Source organism: Sprattus sprattus (genome assembly GCF_963457725.1).
Source record: "Sprattus sprattus genome assembly, chromosome: 21".
NCBI lineage: Eukaryota > Metazoa > Chordata > Actinopteri > Clupeiformes > Clupeidae > Sprattus > Sprattus sprattus.
This window is the reverse complement of record NC_137919.1, coordinates 15,448,336-15,468,882: the sequence shown is the minus strand read 5'-3', so window position 1 is coordinate 15,468,882 and position 20,547 is coordinate 15,448,336. Positions and strand designations below refer to the sequence as shown.

The 20,547-nt window shown below is 43.6% G+C and overlaps 1 protein-coding gene across 1 annotated transcript in view; it reads left to right on the top strand.

Moving 5' to 3' along the window:
- Positions 1 to 19,141, top strand: part of arrb2b (arrestin, beta 2b) — a 44,856-nt gene extending 25,715 nt beyond the window's left edge. Inside the window, exons 2-15 of the mRNA XM_080860012.1 lie at positions 2,248 to 2,278; positions 3,521 to 3,581; positions 6,477 to 6,521; positions 6,721 to 6,917; positions 7,287 to 7,346; positions 7,450 to 7,517; positions 7,720 to 7,855; positions 9,070 to 9,154; positions 10,176 to 10,248; positions 12,969 to 13,106; positions 15,540 to 15,623; positions 15,933 to 16,009; positions 16,156 to 16,210; positions 16,570 to 19,141. Of these exons, the coding sequence (XP_080716138.1) occupies positions 2,248 to 2,278; positions 3,521 to 3,581; positions 6,477 to 6,521; positions 6,721 to 6,917; positions 7,287 to 7,346; positions 7,450 to 7,517; positions 7,720 to 7,855; positions 9,070 to 9,154; positions 10,176 to 10,248; positions 12,969 to 13,106; positions 15,540 to 15,623; positions 15,933 to 16,009; positions 16,156 to 16,210; positions 16,570 to 16,669 (1,210 nt within the window). The 3' untranslated portion in view covers positions 16,670 to 19,141. The remainder of the gene's footprint in view (positions 1 to 2,247; positions 2,279 to 3,520; positions 3,582 to 6,476; positions 6,522 to 6,720; positions 6,918 to 7,286; positions 7,347 to 7,449; positions 7,518 to 7,719; positions 7,856 to 9,069; positions 9,155 to 10,175; positions 10,249 to 12,968; positions 13,107 to 15,539; positions 15,624 to 15,932; positions 16,010 to 16,155; positions 16,211 to 16,569) is intronic.
- The last annotated feature ends 1,406 nt before the right edge of the window (positions 19,142 to 20,547 follow it).

The following is a 20,547-nucleotide window of genomic DNA, read 5'->3' as shown; positions in this document are numbered from 1 at the left end:
GTTTTGTGTCATAGAGAGGAACTCTCACTCCCAGTATGGACTGTGGCTCCTTGAACATGCACACATGCATGCACTCACACACGTACTATGCACACACATAGGCATTTGCTTCTCTTTTCTGTCCGTGTGTGTGTGTGTGTGTGTGTGTGTGTGAGATGAGTGTGGATAAGAGGGAAGTATTTTTGTGCTTTTTCCATCTTCCTGTGATCTTGCTCTCATAGCTGCTGATTTTGCTGCTGTTGATGGCCCTGCATTGTTAGCTAATGCTGAGGCCTGTTTTTCTTTCTCTCTCTCTCTCTCTCCCTCCCCTTCCATCATTCTTTCTCTTCACCCCGTTTCCCCTCTTTTTATTTTTTTTGCACTGCGCCACTTCCCTCTGTTCTTTCGTTTGTTACACTTCATCTAAATGCACATTCTCTCGCCGTCTTTCTCCATTTCGCTCTTGTTTTCTCGCCCTCGCCTCCTCTTTGTTTGCGCCTTTTTCTCCCTTTCAGATTGAAATGAGACATTGTCATCAGTGCCTTGTTTGTCATATCAGTCTCTCTAGTTCATGGCGATACGCTGATCACACACACACACACACACACACACACACACACACACACACACACACACACACACACACACACACACACACACACACACACCCATGTGCTGTGCTGTTTCTTCTCCTCTTCCTCTGTTTTTCCCGCCTTTGTCTGTCACGCTGTGTTTATCCCATTTAAGGGGTTTTATTGTGTCCCGGCCTGGTCCCTCCCACCCTCCCTATTTGTCCCTCTCAATTTTTCCTTCTCTTTTCTCCTTCTCCATATTTCTACTGTCCTCCTCTCCCCTCCCTCTCTACTTATCTCTCTCTCTACCCCCCCTTACTCCTCATGTTCCCCCGCCTTCTCTCCTCCTCTGGTGCTCTCAATCTCTCTCTCTCTCTCTCTCTCTCTCTCTCTCTCTCTCTCTCTCTCTCTCTCTCTCCGTCTCATTCTCTCTCTGTCTGGCCTACTCTAATTTGTTTTGTTTATACCCCTGTCCTTTCTCTCCTCTCCTCTGGTCACACTCCCTCCCTCTCTCACCTATTGTCACATCTATTCAGCTCAGTGGTGTGAGCTGGCCCCTTGATCCCCCTCGCATCTAACCCAAGCTGACAGCCATATTCGACAGCTGACTCCCAGGCTGTGCGCTACCTCTGCTGCACCACTAGGGGGCAGAAGTCTCCTCACAGGCATTGTGTCACTCGTGGGCATCAAATCATTTCTCCACCTCCCCGGAGGGCCTCTCAGTCCCAATCCCACAGCCTAATGCTGCCCTTCTGTGTTATCCTTCTTCTAAGCCTGCTGGATTGTCTGAAGCCAGTGGAATTCTACATCTCTGGAGTAGCTGGATTTTGTGTTTCTTGGCCACTCCAGAGCACCATTAGTGAGTTCAGTCAGGTATGCACAGCAGGGAAAGATTGAAACCATCAGCAGCATGTGTTGGAGGAGGTCAGGAGGTTGCCTGGGAAGTGAATGGACATGTGAGGTTGGCTACAAGAGCTTGCTGCGTGTTGTCATAGTGTGTGTGTGTGTGTAAAGGGGGATTTATGGTTGTCGTCACCTGTCCTTGCGCATGGTGGTGCGTGCCAGAGGTGACATAATTCTGTTGGCACACGTGTGGTTTGGTGTCGTTTCGGACAAAACAACGCTTGGTTACCGTTTCTGGTCCAGTTTATCCACAAATGAATACTGGTGATACAGTTTAACAGTCATGTCATATAGGCTGTTTATTGTGCGGTACTCGGTACATTAACATTATTTGGTCTTATTGCTGTTTCCAGCAGTTCATTCTCAAGTTACAGTAAACTGTCATTGTATATTTTACTGTGCCCTAATTTGGCACATTACTTCCAGCAGTTTAGATGGTATTTTTCTCAGCAGCAAGAAACATAGCATCGATCATCTGTCGTGTTGGAGTAGAGTGCAGCAGGTTAAAGAGCCCTTAGCGAAAGTATGTAAGCATAATGCTCTGTGTTGACGCCACAGATTGCACGCGCAACAACCACTACCTCGAGCATACTGCCATTGTAATGCACAATCTGAAAACTGGTGATCTGTTGACCTTGATTAGGAAGGTGTGGTCATTTAAAAAAAAAAAAAATTACTTACTTTGTTTGTGGATGAAATAGTGAAAAAGTGTGGTTAGTGAGGTGTAAACGAGACCTTGAAGCTGATGTCATAGATTAAGCTAATGCTTTATCTTTTCCTCTTCTTTTCTCAGAGTCTTCAAGAAGTCCAGCCCTAACTGCAAGGTAAGAATGCAAGACTTCAATTACCTTCAACACCTCAGGTGCATCAGATTCGTGTGTGTGTCTGTGTGTCTGTGTGTCTGTGTGTCTGTGTTTCTATGTGTCTATGTGTCTATGTGTCTTGTCTGTGTGTCTGTGTGTCTATGTGTCTGTCTGTGTGTCTGTGTGTCTATGTGTCTGTCTGTGTGTCTGTGTGTCTATGTGTCTGTCTGTGTGTCTGTGTGTCTATGTGTCTGTCTGTGTGTCTGTGTGTCTATGTGTCTGTCTGTGTGTCTGTGTCTGTCTGTGTGTCTCTGTGTGTCTGTGTGTCTGTGTGTCTGTGTGTATGAGAGAGTGACTGAGTGAAAAGAAGAGTGAGAGTCCTTTGGGAGGATAGGAGGAACCTATTCCTCCCCCACACTCTGTCATCTTCCTCTGGGCGGGCCTCCCTTCTCTTTCTCTGTCTCCCCCCCATCCTTAGTGCATCGTTCTCAGCACCTCTCCTTCTCCGCCTCCTCTCTTATGCCCTTCTCTCCTATCCCTTAAAGGCTGCCATCAGACACCAGTTCCCAAGGCACTCTATCTTGCCTTTTGTTTTCTCTCTCTCACACACACACACACACACACACCTTCCTGCAATTTGGGCTCTCTGACTCTCCCCGCTTTGCCACCGCTCACTACCTGTCTCCAGGAGAGACACGTCTTTCTCCCTCTCCTCCCTGTCATTTGTTCTCCAGCTCTTTTGCTCTCTCCATTCTTGCTCTTTTTATCCCTTCATCTCCTTTCCCTTTCCTTGTCTTCTCTCCTCTTTTCTTCTTTTCTGTCTGTTCTTGCTCTGTCTCTCTGAGGAATGGAAGGAACAGTGTGTGTTGAGGATGTGTTTTGTGATGTCACAACGACTGCCAGGACTGTGTTCAGGAAGGGAGCGGAGCGACTTGGGGTCAGTCTGTCATGCCAGGGGCTGTTTGATTTGTGTGTGTGTGTGAATGTTTGTGCGGATGTGTGTGTTTGGTTGTATGTGGGAGTATGTATTTGTTCTGTGTGTATATGTTTGTGTGTGTGTGTGTGTGTGTGTGTGTGTGTTTGTATTTATGTGTGTGTGTGTGTCTTTGTATATCGTGTGTGTGTGTGTTTACTTTCTTTATCTCTCTCTGGGAAAATATGGCTTCCTCTGTATCACAGTGTTCAATTGAGTGTATCCTGGTGAGTGTGTATTGACCAGATAACATTTACTCCAAGCATCCATTTTGTTCTGTCTCTCTCCAGGTAACAGTATATTTGGGGAAGAGGGACTTCGTGGATCATCTTGACCATGTGGACCCAGTGGGTGAGTCATGGAAAGAACTAGAACTAAATCACTTTCATTCTCTCTTATCAATCACTAGGGGAAATACCAGTCATATGCCAGCTTACTTTTACATTAATTTATTTGTCCAAAGTGACTTAAAAATGTAAGCGGAACAGTCAAACTAGTTAGGAGACCTATTATAGAGTACACACAAAGTACTAGTTCTGACCAATCTTTCAAAAGTGTCAAAGAGAGCACCTTTGGGGTAGCTTTAACCAGTAGACATCCAGGATGAAACAGGTGCACCAATGAGAGTAGAGTTTCATCTGACAATCGACCAATGAGCTGCAAGCTCAGCCACACCAGTCAGCTGCGAACATGCCTTTCTCTTCGTCATGGCAGCACCCATCAGAGCTCGGAGGTCATCCGTTGGGATAAGGTAGAGCATTGAAGAAAAAACATTTAGGGAGGTCTGTGTGAGTCTAATGAGTCTCTAAGGCACAGGCAGGCTCCTCAGAGTCCCTCACATGCCCCTGGGGACTCTTAAGCTGAGTTATTTAGCCGTGAACAACAGTCAGACTGGGGGATTGATTAAGCAAAAACATTGCCACCATTAGACCCTTCCTTATGCAAATCTTTAGTATTATGTCTCGTTTCTCTGTTTGTTTTGAGTAGTTGAGCTGCAGGTGCTTTTCAAACCCACCTGCACACTTAAAAATAAGCTGACCCCATGCTCCATCATTGGAATATTGCTGATTGACAGACAAAAATGACTGAATAGACAAAACGCTGCAGGTGTAGCTACAGCAGTTCTGATACACAGTACAGACATTGCACACATGAGCAGGCAGAAAGCTTGAAAACATTAAGGACGTTGCTGTGAAAGGGTTGCATTTATTATTTTGTATGTTGAGTTTAAAGACTCATTTTAAGATGTGCTGTGCTGTGCACTGGGACCCACCACCTAAAGTGAGACGCCATGAGTCCACCCCTTGGGGTAGGGAGTGTGAGGGAGGAGGGTTGTCAGGGGATGTAATGTTTCCTTCCAGTGGGAAGTGTGTGTATTTATTGGAAAGACCAGTGTGTGTGTCATTGAAGTAGCCTGTTAGCTAGAGCTGAGAAAAGGTTTAAGTTTTTCTATCTCCTGTCCATTAAGAATTCTATTTCCGTTAGAGAAAAGCATGATAAATTAAAGGAATAAAAAGGAACGCCACAAAACTTGAAAGTGTACCTTACTGCGTTACTTTAAACTTGTGAATTTTGAGCTATGTTTTCGCATCCTTAGTTAGAGGAACATAAACGGCTTGAAGAATAACTCAAACCATAACACCACAAATCACAAAAACATGTAAAGTCATGGACTTAACTTCAAATCACTACAGTCACTCAGTATTACAACAGCACATTCAAGAGATACTCGTGAATCAGGTTTATTTGTATTTGTATTTATTTGTAGCACATTTAAAAAAAACCTCACAAGTTGGACTGGGTTGAACGAGTTGGAAAGTGCTTTCCAGTAAAGGTAAAGTAGATTGAAAATAAATGCAAACAATTCAAAAATATTTACATTTACACATTACATTTTATTGATTTTAAATTGATGTATTTTAAGTGGAAAATAAATAGATAAATTCAATCATAAAATGGATAAGTAAGCCAAAAAAATATATAAGTATATAAGCCAAATAAATAATAGACTACATAAACTAAAAGTGTAAAACCTAATAAAAGACCAACTTGTTAGAAGTAGGAGTAGTCTTGACCAAAACCATAGAGCAACGTCTGAACTAAAATGCACTAAAAAGGGAGCGGCATCAAATTCAAATCCAGGAAATTACTGTATTAATGTTTTTAGTCTATTTTTAAAAGTCTAAGCAGATAGCAGATATGATATAAAATGGGAGGCTGTTCCATAATTTCAGACCAACAACAGTAAACCCTTAGATTTAATATTAGACCCAGATAAAAACCAGGAAACGTTCATCTGAGGATCTAAGGGCTCTTGACTGAGAATAAGGGGTCAGGACAATTGAAATATAGGCTGGAGCCAACCATTCACGGCCTTAAAAATAAACAGCAAAATCTTAAAATCAATCCTAAACTTCATTGGGAGCCCATTTAGTTTAGCTAAAACTGGTGTAATGTGATCAAGTAAGAGCAGAAGTTAAAGAAGTTTAAAGTCTAACTGCCACATTTTGGACGACTCGCCTGGCCAATACCTGAAATAGTACATTACAATAGTCCAGTGAGCGAAGACGAAGTTGATTGATTCAGGAATTTTAATCTGCCATCATATGACATTAGCCTCTCCTCTTGAGGTTTCCTTTAGATGTCACTCCCTAAAATCTGTATCCCTTTCTTTCTCTCTTTTTCGCTCTTTCTTTTCTCCCTCTTGGGTCTTCCCCTCCATTATTACCTCCAGCAAGGAGGTTATGCGATCGGGTCCGTTAATTTATTTGTCCGTCTGTTTGTCTGTCTGTGGACAAGATTTCTCAGAAACTACTGGGCGGATCTTTCTGAAATGTTCACAAGAGGTGGATCTTGGTCCTGGGACATCCCCATTAAAATTTCAGGATGATCCGGATTCTGGATCCGGATCTTTGTTTTTATTACTACAATGTGAATCATTCGCCCCGAGAGATAGATCTTGCTTTACTATCAACGTCACACCTTGCTGGAGGTCAGAAATCTCGGATTGCTCTTGTTCCTTGTTGCTATGGGTATATAACTGACCTTCGCACCTAATGTAAGACACACTTGTTTTGTGTTTGAGTTAAAGGATTACTTTAACACCTTGATGATTGAGATACCAATGATGGCAAATATGTACATATACTTTGTGTAAAATATTCCCCCAATATTTCTAACAGTGTTACTTGTGTGTGCATGTTTGGGTGTTTTACACATGCTTGTCCACTATCTCTCTCTCTGCAGATGGAGTGCTCTTGGTCGACCCTGAATATCTTAAAGACAGAAAAGGTATGGCAGCTGCAGCTTCATTTGACTGGATGTGTTAGTCCATGTTTATATATAGGGAGAAATTATGTGTAACTTTGGAGGGCTTGTTTTCAACTGGTGTGATAAGCTGATTTATTTTCAATGGTTTTTAACAGTTTTTTTAAATAAAGAATTTTAAAGGTCCAAATCTCAAGTCTCTCTTTCTCTCACTCTCTCTCAGTGTTTGTGACCTTGACGTGTGCGTTTCGGTATGGCCGGGAGGACCTGGACGTGCTGGGCCTGTCCTTCCGGAAGGATCTGTACATCTCCACCTTCCAAGCCTTCCCCCCGCTGACCGAGGAACGCAAGCCCCTCAGCCGACTGCAGGAGCGGCTACTCAAGAAGTTGGGACAGCACGCACACCCTTTCAACTTCACCGTGAGTCCAACTCACACACACACACACACACACACACACACACACACACACACACACACACACACACACACACACACACACACACACACACACACACACACACACACACACACACACACACAAACACACATTACAGAATTGGCTCATATTTATAACATACCAGCCCTTTACTTGGCCCAGACCAGCACACAGTATAGCACAGACTCAGACAGAAGAGCAAGGAAACTATCACACCTCCAACCTGTTGTGCACAGGTCATTTCTGTGATCAAGGGGAATGTGTGGGTGGGTGGGGGAGGAGAGAAGAGGAGAGGGGGGTTGCAGTGGAGGAAGTGCAAGTGTTTTCATTATGTTTCTGCTTCCCCTTTAGATTCCTCAGAACCTACCCTGCTCAGTGACTCTACAGCCTGGACCAGAAGACACAGGCAAGGTATGATGGACACACACACACACACACACACACACACACACCTCCCTGTCTCCTCACACAACTCACTGTCTCCTTAAACATCTCCCTGTCTGTGTGTCTCCAGGCATGCGGAGTGGACTTCGAGGTCAGAGCTTTTTGTGCTAAGACGGTAGATGAGAAAATCCACAAACGGTACAACATCATACCTGCTTCTTCTAAACCCCTGCAGAGATTGATCAGAGTCAATCTGGAGGGAGGGAGGGGGAGAGAGGGGAAGAACAAGCGTGCGTGTGTGTGTGTGTGTGAACTCTGTATGACTGGTTATTTTTAATTGACAATACAGAATGTCTGTGTGTAAACAGTAAACAATGTGAAACTGTGTGTGTGTGTGTAGGAACTCTGTGCGGCTGGTGATTCGTAAGGTCCAATATGCTCCAGAGAAGCCGGGCCCCCAGCCCATGGTGGAGACCACCCGCAGCTTCCTCATGTCAGACCGGTCCCTACACCTGGAGGCCTCTCTGGACAAAGAGGTGCTGCTCACTCTCTCTCTCTCTCTCTCTCTCTCTCACACACACACACACACACACACACACACACACACACACACACACACACACACACACACACACACACACACACACACACACACACACACAGTCATGAATGCACACACAAACAGAATCCTGCACAGTAGAGATGCACCAATACACTTTGTTTTTAGTTCTGATCCATTTCTGGTACCTACATTTGGGTATTTGCTGATATGATGCCAAATGTGACATTGGCGCTTCTTTTAACCCTTAAGGGTTGGGTGTGACCAAAAAGCTCTTAGTGGTAAAATAGGGTGGAAAAACATCAGTATGAATACAGTAGGTTTTACACAGGACCAGAATGCTGACAGATCAGGAAGGAAGCCGGTAGACAGAACGTGTGGGTGCCGTGTATGTTTGACCAGTGATTCCTTGGCTAACTTGGTTGTGAGGCTGAATCAGCAGTGTTCGCTAGAATGGATGGTAAACACAGGAAGTGGACGGCATGCTGACGTGTACTGTTGTTGTTTAAACTATATAAAAGGCATCAGCGGCAAACGTTAGTGGCACACCCTTCCAACCAACGCTGGTTTGTACATGTAATGGTGTGCGTCTGGAAAATGTACTGCTAGGATCGGTAACGCGAGCCCGATATACGATGAGCGAATTATGTTGTGCTGGCACCCGAGACCGATACGGGATCCCATCTCTACTGCATATTTGCACACACCCCACACACCCTTACCAGTCAGTCTCTCACACCAAAGGCAACAATTGCCCCCCATCACTGGACATTACAGATTAGATTCTGGTGTGGAAGAGCAGTGCTCAGTTTCTTCATGATCAGACACACTCTTTCTCTGTTACTCACACACCAACACACACTCTTTCTCTGTTACACACACACACACACACACACACACACACACACACACACACACACACACACACACACACACACAGACACCTAGATCTACAGATGTTGGATGAGTTGTTGAGTGGGCCCTGGTGGGAATGGATGTGAGGGGCATGTGAAGTGAGTTCTGATGGGAGCCACACATGAATTCGTGACCAGAGTGACGAGTGTGAAGGAGCACTCAAGACTAGAGTGTCTCTTCATGCCAACTCACATCTCTCTCTTTTTCCCCCTCTCTCTCTCTCTCTCTCTCTCTCTCTCTCTTATCAATGTTTCTATTTCTCTGTCTGTCTCTCAGCTCTACTATCACGGTGAGCCCATTAGTGTGAATGTCCACGTCACCAACAATTCCACCAAAACAGTCAAACGGATCAAAATCTCAGGTAGGACATTTCGTCTGGGGTTTTTCTTTTCTTGCTCTCTCTTTTCCCCCTCTGTGTATCTCTCTAAGTTCTCTGTTTGCCTGCCTATCTAAATGTGTCTGTATGCGTTTGCGTGTTTGTCTATCTGTCTTATCTGTCCCTCTGTCTGTCTCTTAGTCTGTCTTACCTTTCTGCTCACCAAGACTGTGTGTGCTTGTGTTTGTATTTGTTCGTTTGTTTCTTACTTCCCTCACACCTGTACGTTTCTCCCCCTCAATTCCACTATGATAAGACTTCAAGGTTTTTTATTTCAGCACTCTATTACCCAACCCTCATTTTATGGACTCTCTATCGATAGCCGAAGTTGCCAGGGTGTCCAGTGTGTCTAATATTGATCTGTGCCACAAATAATGTGGAAAGGCATCCGGCAAAGCCAGATAGCCAGGGCTATTTGCTTACTCTCTCCCCTCATTCAGGGCCTTGTCTTGCATACATTTAGATAAAGCAGGGCCTAGTCGATATTGGTTGATGGTGACTGTGTGTGTTGGGGAGAGAGAGAGGGAGACGGAGGGGATGGTTTGTGTGCCCTGCAAATGTTTGCGTACTGATTGTATGAGCCAATGTTGTCGCTGTGTACTCTTTCCCTTAGTGTGCGTGTGTGTGTGTGTGTGCACGTGTGTGTACGTGTGTGTGTGTATGTGTGTGTGTATATGTCTGTGATCTTCTGTGTCTATGTGTGTGTCTTATTATTAAGTAATGGCGAGAGAGAGAAATAAAATGTTTTTTTTTTTGTGGGACATTGTGGTACAAGAAATCCTTTGAACTTGCTTATGTAACTTGTGAGTGTATTTTTGCCTATTGCTGTAAAGTGTGCTTTTAACTTGGACACTGTTTTGTGTTTATTGCAAGTGTGTGGTGTGGTGTTGTGTAAGATCGATGTGCTGCGTGTGTGTGCGCACGTGCGCGTAGTGTGTGTGTGTGTGTGTGTGTGTCTCCTGCCCCTGTAACCCTGCTCCGTGTTGTCCCCTGTTCTCTCCCACAGTGCGGCAGTATGCTGACATCTGTCTGTTTAGCACCGCACAGTACAAATGCCCCGTGGCCCAGGTGGAGGCCGAGTGAGTACCCCTCTGTCTTTGCCTGCACTCTTCCACTCCATTCATGCCTCATCCATACATCTTCTCCAACTCACTCTCTCTCTCTCTCTCTCTCTCTCTCTCTCTCTCTCTCCTCCTCCTCCTCTCTAGTCTGTTTCTCACTTGTTTTCCTGGCAACTCCATGCTCCGTGTACTTCTATGTTCCTCCCTTCATCTCTCCACATGACAAGGGGTCTGACAGGTTTCTCCTTCTCTTTCAACTGTTCTCTCCTTCCTCATACTTCAATCGTCCCTCGTTCTTTCCAAAGGCACTGTCATTCCCCCCCCCCCCCCCCCCCCCCCCAAAAAAAAAAACCCTCAGAAAGCCTCAGGTCTTGACACAGGTCTGAGAAGGTGTAGGTCTCAGGTCATCCACCAGAGTAGGCGCTTGTTGGATTCTCTCAGAGTAACCAGCCAGTTTTCTCCCGCCAGCACCCTGGCCTCTGTTGGCCAATTACGTCCCATAGGAGTACACTTTTTATATGTCTGCTATTCTCCGGTGTATGGATTGACCATACAATTAATTAGTGATCGCACAATGGGTCACCGCTCTCTTCTGCCGTACTCCCATTGGTCAGTGGCTTCCCTTGTATGACACAATACAGCTACATGTGGTTCTTTTATACGCAAGTTACCCTGCCTTCCCTGTGTGATGTCACAAAGAAGTTATTCTACCTCACCTTTCTTTGCTGCTCTCCCATTGGGTGGGAGGTCCAACGCTGGCGCCGCTCTCTATTGTGATGTCACAGTGTGGGTGTTCTTTCTTAGTGCTGCAGGTAACTGACGTGGTGCTGCACTCCTGCGACACCTACAACAAGTCTGTGAGCCGACAGTCCTGCCAGTAAGTATGGCCCCAAGCCAATGAAAGGATCCGTGGGCCCCCCCAAACCCCTCAACATCCACCCCGATTTCCCTGCTCAACCTGAGGGGCCACCTGCGTCCCTTACTGGCAGCTGCTTTTCCTCCAGTTGTGCCCCGTGGACCACTGCCAACTACCCCCAGGAACTGCCCTAGTTCTTCACATTCCACACCTCCCCGTAATGAGGAATCCATTACCATGGGCGTTCATGTACCAGAGTATGTGAAAGCCCAACCTGTACCTAGCACAGCTCCCTCTGTCACTTTTGTTCAGCCCACAGAGTATTTTCCTCTACTTTTATATACTGATTAGAACACAATGTATCAGGAGGATACGCTAGCTATTACAAAACTGATATACACAATTTGTTAATAATAACAATCTTAACATGAAACCACATGATGAATTCCATGGTGCAACCCTCCCACCCAAACAGCTCTGCACCCAAGAGCATCTTCCCCTCCCGCTTCTGGCCCTGGTGCAAATTCCTGCTTGTTGTGAACGACCCTCCTGTGTCTGTACCTCCTGGGCCTGCTCTCCTCTGGTCTCACTGAAGCAGCTCTCTCACTCTCACTCTCTCTCTCTCTCTCTCTCTCACTCTCTCTCTCACTCTCACTCTCTCCCTCTCTCTCACTCACTCTTACTCTCTCTCACTCTCTCTCTCTCACTCTCTCTCACTCTCTCTCACTCTCACTCACTCTTACGCTCTCTCTCTCACTCTCACTCTCTCTCTCACACTCTCTCTCTCTCTCACTCTCTCTCACACACTCTCACACACTATCTCTTTCTCACACACACACACACACTCTCTCTCTCTCTCTCTCTCTCTCTCACTCACTCCCACTCAATTTCACTCGCTCACAGTCACTTACTCAGAACTCTCTATCTATTTTTCTTCTCTACTCCACTTGTGTCTCTCACAGGCCTATCCTTGTTCTCAGATGACCACTCAGTACTCCTCATCTTTACACACACACACACACACACACACACACACACACACACACACACACACACACACACAAGGAGACAGTGAATCTCTTACCTCCTGACAAGCACATTCCTGTGATCTTGCCCTGTTTGTCTTCCATACTTCTTCCTGTCATCGCAGCCCGCTCGCACACAAGTGCTCTGTCTCCCCCCCTCCCTCTCACTCTCTGTTTCTCTCCTCTTCCCCCTCTATCCACTCAACTTCCTTATTTGACAGCTACTGTGCACTTATAAAGAATTCCACTTTCCCACAGTAGGTCTGTACTGATGCAGTACAGACAGACTGAGCTGCCATTAGAAAGCCATTCTTTAGTTTTTCCCTCTGAAGGATTTGCTTTATTTGATTGTTATTTATGAATGTCTGTGGTGCATTATGAATACAAAAAAGTGCTGCTCTCCCGTAATATTTGGCTGGCACTTACGGCAGTATCTTTTCCCTTTGGTATCCATGATTTGTTGGCATCTGCCAGTGTCAGTTGCCAAATGGAGCTCAATTTGCTGGCCCTGCCCTCCCACTCTCTGTTAGTTGATCATAGCAAAAAAATTAATAAAACGAATTTGTTTAAGAACAGCCAGGCTTATTGTTTGGCAACACAGCAACAAAAAAAAAAGCAATAGTTTTGTGATAGCGCTGCTCCATCTGTCCCCCCCCCCCCCCCACACTCCTCTCTCATTCTCACACACACACACACACACCCTCTCACACTCAACACAGCTGATTTTAGCATAGAGTCAGGTGTGGGGTGTTTATGCAACAAGCCCAGGTGCAGTTTGAACGGTGTGATTTATCTCTCTCTCTCTCTCTCGCTCTCCCTGCCTCCCTTCTTCTTTCTCTTTCCTTCCCCTTACTCAGTGACCAGGTGTCCCCCAGCTCCACGTTCTGTAAGGTCTACACACTCACCCCTACGCTTAACAATAACCGGGAGAAGAGAGGCCTGGCCCTGGATGGCAAGCTCAAGCACGAGGACACCAACCTGGCCTCCAGCACCATGTGAGTGACACACTCCCAAAAGTGTGTGTGTGTGTGTGTGTGTGTGTGTGTGTGTGTGTGTGTGTGTGTGTGTGTGTGTGTGTGTGTGTGTGTGTGTGTGTGTGTGTGTGTGCGCGCCTGTCTGACTCTGGGGACCCAAAGCAGAAGTCTGAGCATGGGACAATGACATAATAATTAGCATACTATACTTGATGTTGTGTCTGGCATGTCTGTGGATACATACACCATGGGTAAAGTGAAGGAACTGCTAGAAATAAATAGTGATATGTTAATTGTAATAATTAGAAATGCGAGTGCATGGACACCTCATACATAATAATATTTTGGAAGGCAAGCCTTCAGATCTGGATAAACTGATTGACTACTTATTTGGATGCATTAAGAAACTCTAAGCAGCAAATCTGCCTCAGAGAAAAGAGCATAGCTGTATTTGGTCTGCTAGCTTTGAAAACAGATTTGATTTCTATGCGTTTGGAGAGAACAATGCCAGCACAGTTCCCATCCATCAATAGGCCTATTTTTAAGACCTTTATACATTCTTATTCCACAGCCTTGGCTACTTCCTAGGCTATGATAAGGCTATGTACACTGTCAGAACTGAACAACCATATTACATACAATATCTGCCTTTTTAAGCAGGTTATGAAAAACAGATGACAGTAAAGGAAACAAGGGTAGCAGCCAGAATGTTAATGCAAACTACTTACAATTCACTTAGCAAGCTAAAAAGCGTACACTCATTATTATTAAGTTAATGGCTAGCTAGACGTTGTTGTTGTAATTGATAACCCATTTATGTGCAGGGACAAATTAAACCGTTGCCATACCTACCTCAGTCAACGTCCTCACCAACCACTGTTTTGTTTGTCTCATTCCTCTCCTATCGCCTGCACTTTGCATGACATCACAGATGTCAAGGAGCTTCTTATGGAATTGGGATTTGCTGTGGACTATCTGAATAAATCTATTATATAAATTCATCTCATTGGTCACTTCATTCCCAGTCTCAGAGAAGCACGGCCTAACAGGGAGATTCCAGGTCCACTCTATCAAGCTTGTCCAGATTATTTAGCAGATTAATGCTCTGAATGCATCCAGGCCAAGATGGAGAGCTTGTTTTGAGAGGATTTAGCTAAGACTTCCAGCCTTGAGAGCTCCTTACACACAGGAAAGCCTTGCGTAAAGACGCTGAGGAGTTTAATAAGCTCAGAGTTAATCTCCTGTTCCCAGTGCACCCAATGCACCAGGACTCTCTGTTTCAGGACAGTCCGGGCACACCTTCCAGTGAGGCGCCCCATCTGGATGCTGATCTGAGGAATGGTGGGGTCCTGAGCCAAAGTTTACGAACCCAACGGCTCACCTGTGTTTTTATTCCCAGCCGGGCTCCAAATGAGAATTCCTTGAAGATTGTGTGCGTCAGGCCAGGCGTGCCTCGCTACAGGCTCGCACCAAAGATAGCAAGGTTCAGCATTGGGTGCTCGGGCAGTGGAGCGAAATTCCTTTGCCTCAGTAAGGTTTGACACAGATCTGAGGAGTTGAGTGAGTGTGGATTGGGCTTTTTACAGTGGTCAGAGTGGAACGCAACATTATTTTGAACAAAATTGGACCGTTTTTTTTTTTCTGAGACGCCTGAAGAAAAAGGAATCAGAGCAGCAGCACAAAGGCTGACAGAGGCAAAAAAACACACACATGCCTATAGTTCGTTTATAGTTTGTCCCTGAGCTGAACCCCCCTTTTTAGATTTGGTTATTTTTACGACTGCTGTGTTCGATGAATAAATGTGATAGAGTGCGCATATTTTTAGGCAGACTCGTCAGACAGGTGTTCCAAGGTGGAAATGGTGTCCCGTCTCTCCCCCTCAGAGTTATTTTTAGGCTGCTGAAAATATGTCAAAGGCAGTAGAGCTTCGGTTGGAGCCGGCCTCCACTTCACCTGCGGCGCATTTACCTCCTCACCGTTGGCCTAAAGATTCCTGCTGGTTTCCAGGAACTACCTTTCCGTGTCTCGCAAGTTGGTCCTGTTTGACAACCAGGAGATGACATATAGGGGACTAGTTTTTATGTCTGAACCTGTATCTTTCTTTTCTTTTACCAACTCTGATCGTTTCTGATGGAGCTGATGTGTGGGTAGCTGAATCTACATCTCAATCGGATCTCAATCAGGAGCACTTACGAGTGACCCTCACTTCCCCATGCAGACGAGGGCTTGTTATAGGGCAGCCTGAGCACTGATAGTGTCCCTGTAACCAGGTCCCCCAAGCACGCATCTTAAACAAACTCCAGACTACTTTCAAACGTAAATATGGGTCTTTGACAACATAGGAGCTTAGTAATATATAAATCAATGCTCTCACACGTGTTTCGCAGTTGATTGTGTGCTGTATGGCATGTTTAAATACAAGAGGACTGATGTGTGTGTGCAATCTGTCTGCAGAGTGAAGGATGTGTCCAATAAGGAGGTCTTGGGCATCCTGGTGTCATACAGAGTGAAGGTCAAGCTTGTGGTGTCTCGTGGAGGGTGAGTTTTGCGCACGCACACACCCACAACCATGCACAGTCACACACACACAAGAGCGCATGCAGGCACAAACACATACAGATATTACCATCCTATTATTAACTCAAACTAACAAGTAAAAGTATCACACAAATACGTGTAACGCAATAAGGGTACACCAAAATGTTATGGAATGTAATTATTTTAATTACTGCACATACTTGAATACTCCACGTAGCAAATGCTCTCTCACACACACACACGCACACACACACACACACACACACACACACACACACACATTAATTCTCAGTCTCTTTTTTTAAAAAGTGATGTGGCAGTGGAGCTGCCCTTTGTCCTGATGCACCCCAAACCCACAGACCAGTCCAACTCAAGGCCCCAGTCAGGTAGGTTTTGGGTCTGCTCCCACTCAGCACACTAGGTCCACTAAATGATTCTTTGAATTGCTTTATTCCATCCGAAGAAAATGCCTAAACGCCTCTTTTGCTGCTGTGTATGAACCTCCATCATGGCTCTCTTCTTTTTCAAACAGCTGTGCCTGAAACAGATGCCCCAGTGGACACCAACCTGATTGAGTTTGAGACAAAGTAAGCTGTGTGTTTGTGTGTGTGAGTGTTGTGCATGTATGTGAATGTCTTGTGTTTAGGACATCTTTAATAATAGAATTGTAGTGAATTTTTAAAGATTTTGTAAGAATTGGTTGTGTGTTTGTGTGTGTGTGTGTGTGCATGTATGTGAATGTCTCGTGTTTAGGACATCTTAAATTATTGAAATCTAGTGAATATTTAGACATTTTGTTAGAATTGGTTGTGTGTGTGTGTGTGAGTACACACTTATTTTATCATTCTGCTCTCATACCTCCTGATGTTGTGTTTTTTTCTTTTTTTTTTTTTACCTCTCCTCCCTGCTGTCTCCCCTCTCCTCTCCGCTGTCTGGTTCCCTGCAGTAATTTCTCTCAGGACGATGACTTTGTGTTTGAGGACTTTGCTCGCTTGCGACTGAAGGGCATGAAGGACGACAAGGATGAAGACGACCACTTTTGCTAACGTCCCACCTGTGCCACCCCTCCAGTGCAGCCCAGCCCAGCCCAGCCCAGCCCAGCCCAGCCCAGCCCAGCCCAGCCCCCCCCCCAAACCAATCCCATGACCAGCACAGGGGCAGTCTTAAAAACATGGAATGCTTATCCCTCATATTGTCTGTTTGTTTTTTTTCTTCTTCAATCCTCCCTTTACTATTTCGTTTTTTTCTCCTTCTCTTTTAAATGTTTTTCCACTGGTCCTTGTTATCGTCTTTCTGACCATTTGCAATACAGTGGTCTAGCGGGTTATTCGTTCCCCTTTGGTTCAACTAGATGATGCATATGTAAGTGGTGATTGGCTGGACTGGTTGGCTAGCTGAGGGTCCAATGATTCAGGGTTGATGCATACGTGTTTTATTTGTTTTTGTTTTTCATTTTCTAATCAAGTCCAACATTATATATGAGGTGGGCTTCATTACCAATGTAAGGACATAAGTACCATGTAACTTCCGTGTTTGTCTTGCACAAGTTAGCAGCTGGGGATGAAGAATGTTTGTTCTGGAGGGTCGTCTTCTTCCTCCCTCTCTCCCTTCCTGTAATGGCGTAAAAGAAAATACCTGTCCATTATGTACCTTTAATGCATAACAGACACTGGCATTGCAGTCCTGGGAACTCATACAGATATGTCAAGTTAACCGCAAACATATCTTTGTAAATGCGAGCGACAGATGGGCTTATGTCATTTCCTGTGCACAAGCAGTGCACCTATAACACACAGAAGAGTGTGGCCTTTTTTATGCATAGAAAATATAAGATTGCTGAATATATAGGACCACAAAGAGATATTTTGTATCTTCTTTTTTGTTTTTTCTTTGAGAAAGATCATCTATTTGTTATGTCCAACTGTAGAAAGTGTGTATATGCTGTCTCAAGTCTCTGGTATATTGGCACCAAGAGCAGACACATAAGATGCCTAATTATTCGTGCCACACACACACAAACACGCACACACACCCACATACACACACACAATCAGGCAAGCGCAGATACCATGTGATTTTATTTTTTTTTGGCTTTTTATGTTTTCCGAGGTCAATGTTGGCTGGAACTTTATTGCCAAAAGTTTTTTTTTCTTTTTTTGTTGTTTGTTTTTCCTTAATTGACGGCATGAGTGAAGATGCATTTGATTGAAAAATTCTAAAATGATTCCTGCCAACATATGGAAATATGCACCATGAACATATTGTACAGTATCTACACCCATGCAATTCAAACACTGGTAGTTGAAACGGATACAAATCCAATATATTTTAAAAATGTGCGTCTTAATTGCTTCATATAGTGAAAAAAAACGTCGCTTGGCAATGACCTTTGACTCCAGTCCATGAAACTGTAGTTAATTAGTCCACTTTGGCTGGGAAGCATTACAAAAAACAATTGCAATTGACAAATTTTACCTTTTTGTGCCATTATTTTTTAAATTTAATTAAATTGAATACCCTAGCCTGTGGCTATTAGTAGCCATCATCTTGCTGAAGACTATTGGCCAAAAAACAAAGGGCCCATTAGGCACAGTTTTGGCAAAGCTCTTTGTCCATACATTTTTATATCAGAGGTTGAGGATGTACAGCATACAGTTATTTAAAGTCACTCGTATGAATTCATGGCTTTCTGTTATTTCATATGGGAGGCGTTTAATTTGATGCGTGTATGTAGTTATATTATTATTTTTTTTCAATTTACCCCTTAAGGTTTTACATTTTATATGTAACAAATGATTGAATACCATAGTGTTGGTAGAGAGAATTGTGCCTCCTATTGAAATGAATCAGCATGCCATGATTTCCCACTTGTGACAATCCTGACATGTTACAATTCTGTGTCAAGAAAACATGCTTAAGGGTCAAATTTTACTTTTTTCTGTCGGAGGTCATTTACGAGAAGCAAAACTTCCATTTTGACATGTTCAATTGACTTTGAATATGTACGAAATGCTGAATCGAATTCCTGATGCATCTTATTATACGGACCACCCTTATCTTAAGAAACTGTCACTTGTCTCGTAATTTCCTTTATTTTGAGGGTTTCTTAATAGTCTACAAGGAGAGGAGGGGAAGCACTCTGAATAAGATATCTTACTCTGCAGTGCCCTCTAGTGTCTGTGACCAGTAGCTAGTTCTGTGTCTGTGCCTCAGCTCTACTGAAGAAAGAAACCAAAGCTTTCTTCAATGCTGTACCATTTACCTCCCAGAAACCAGAGGGAGAAAAAAAACCTGCTCTTAAAAACGAAATAAAAATAATGTGTGGGGGCTGGGAAAGGGGACATAAAATGAGGAACTACTCCTGAATTACTACTTATTATTTTGCTGTCATTATATATACCAGAGATATTACAAAAGAAATGTTGCCATTATTTTTTCTTTAATTGTTTTGTGTTGATTTATTAAGATTCTATTTTATTTTTTATTAAAGTGAAAAATAAAAACTAACCTTAAATGTTCTGCTGTACTCTTCACACGCTGTACATATGATCATGGTTATTAAATATTGTATATGAGTTACTGCCTGACCTTTGTCGGTCTGTGGAGGTCCATTGTGTAAAACCCAGCTGCTGGAGGGCTATGATGTACAGTAGTTTAATCGCCATTATAGGTGTCTACCATACAGAGTGCAATGCATTTCATCACCTCAGGCCCCGGTTGCTAGACCCCATTCTGGATGTATTTTAGGGCTCTCTGCATACAAACACTGCTCAAATTGCGGGGATCGTTTTTCAGTCCAGTTTGCCAAATGATGAGTAAACAATTAAGGGTAGAAAAGTCAGCAAAGATTAAGGCCTTTTGAGGTCTTGGTTTTGATATGTTCTCACCTGACGGGATGCTACGAGAGAGAGAGATTCTGATAGGTGTTCCCTTTGGCATAAATGGCACAGACATACCCTTTCAGACTCTGATGGGTGCCTCAGCGGGTTCACAGGGAGTGCTTATACTTGGCCTGTTGATCAGATTGTAAGTCACTGCATTGACTCTACATAGTTCTTAATTACTCCATCGCCTGCTTTATTTGAAAGATCATGATCATGAGCATGTTTGCATAATATGGAGTTGGAAAAGAGAGTTATCTTCAGTCCCAAAGAGGTCCCAGTTTTTCTCTTGGTGAATTGGTTGATGTATGACTTCCTGAATGAGATGGCAACTATATTTGAATGTTAATACGACTTAATTGTTACACCTCTCTCAACCCTGATCTATATGTCAACGTTTTTGCTTTTCAATCTGAATGGCAATTTGTTTCATCTGTCTGTTTACCAATTAACTGTAAAATCAGACATGACATATATAATATAAATACATATTTATATTATGTATATATTTTCCATGCAGCCTCAGTAGGTTTGTAGGAGAATTGCAAGCAATCAGTTTGGTTTCTAGATCACGTCAAGTTTTTCAATTTCGTTTGAAAACAAGTGTTTAAAGCTAAATCTTTTGTTATGACTACTCAAATTGATATTAAGGGTATACGGAATACAAGCTAGCCTAATTGTAATTTACTTAAATTAATGTAATCATATAGGCCTATTGATAACAAGAAAACCAACAAAACTTACTGTATAAGCAATATGTTATTTTAGGCAATGAATGAAATTAAAATACACTGAAAGAGTATGTTTTTAAAAGCCATAAAATATTTGTTGCTTCTTTATTTTGTACTGCATTTTAGAAAATGTAAAAATAAGAAAAGCAGTTAACATGCCAAACCGTGTGTATCTCTTCATTCCTGTGTGTGTCCCAGTTTGTGGTTTTGTAAATAGGACTTCATATTATTTTCTATGTACTATCGTGATGTTTAGCTCACATGTAAAACTTTGTTCTAATACCGTTTTTGTCGTCAGTGTTTATTTTGTGT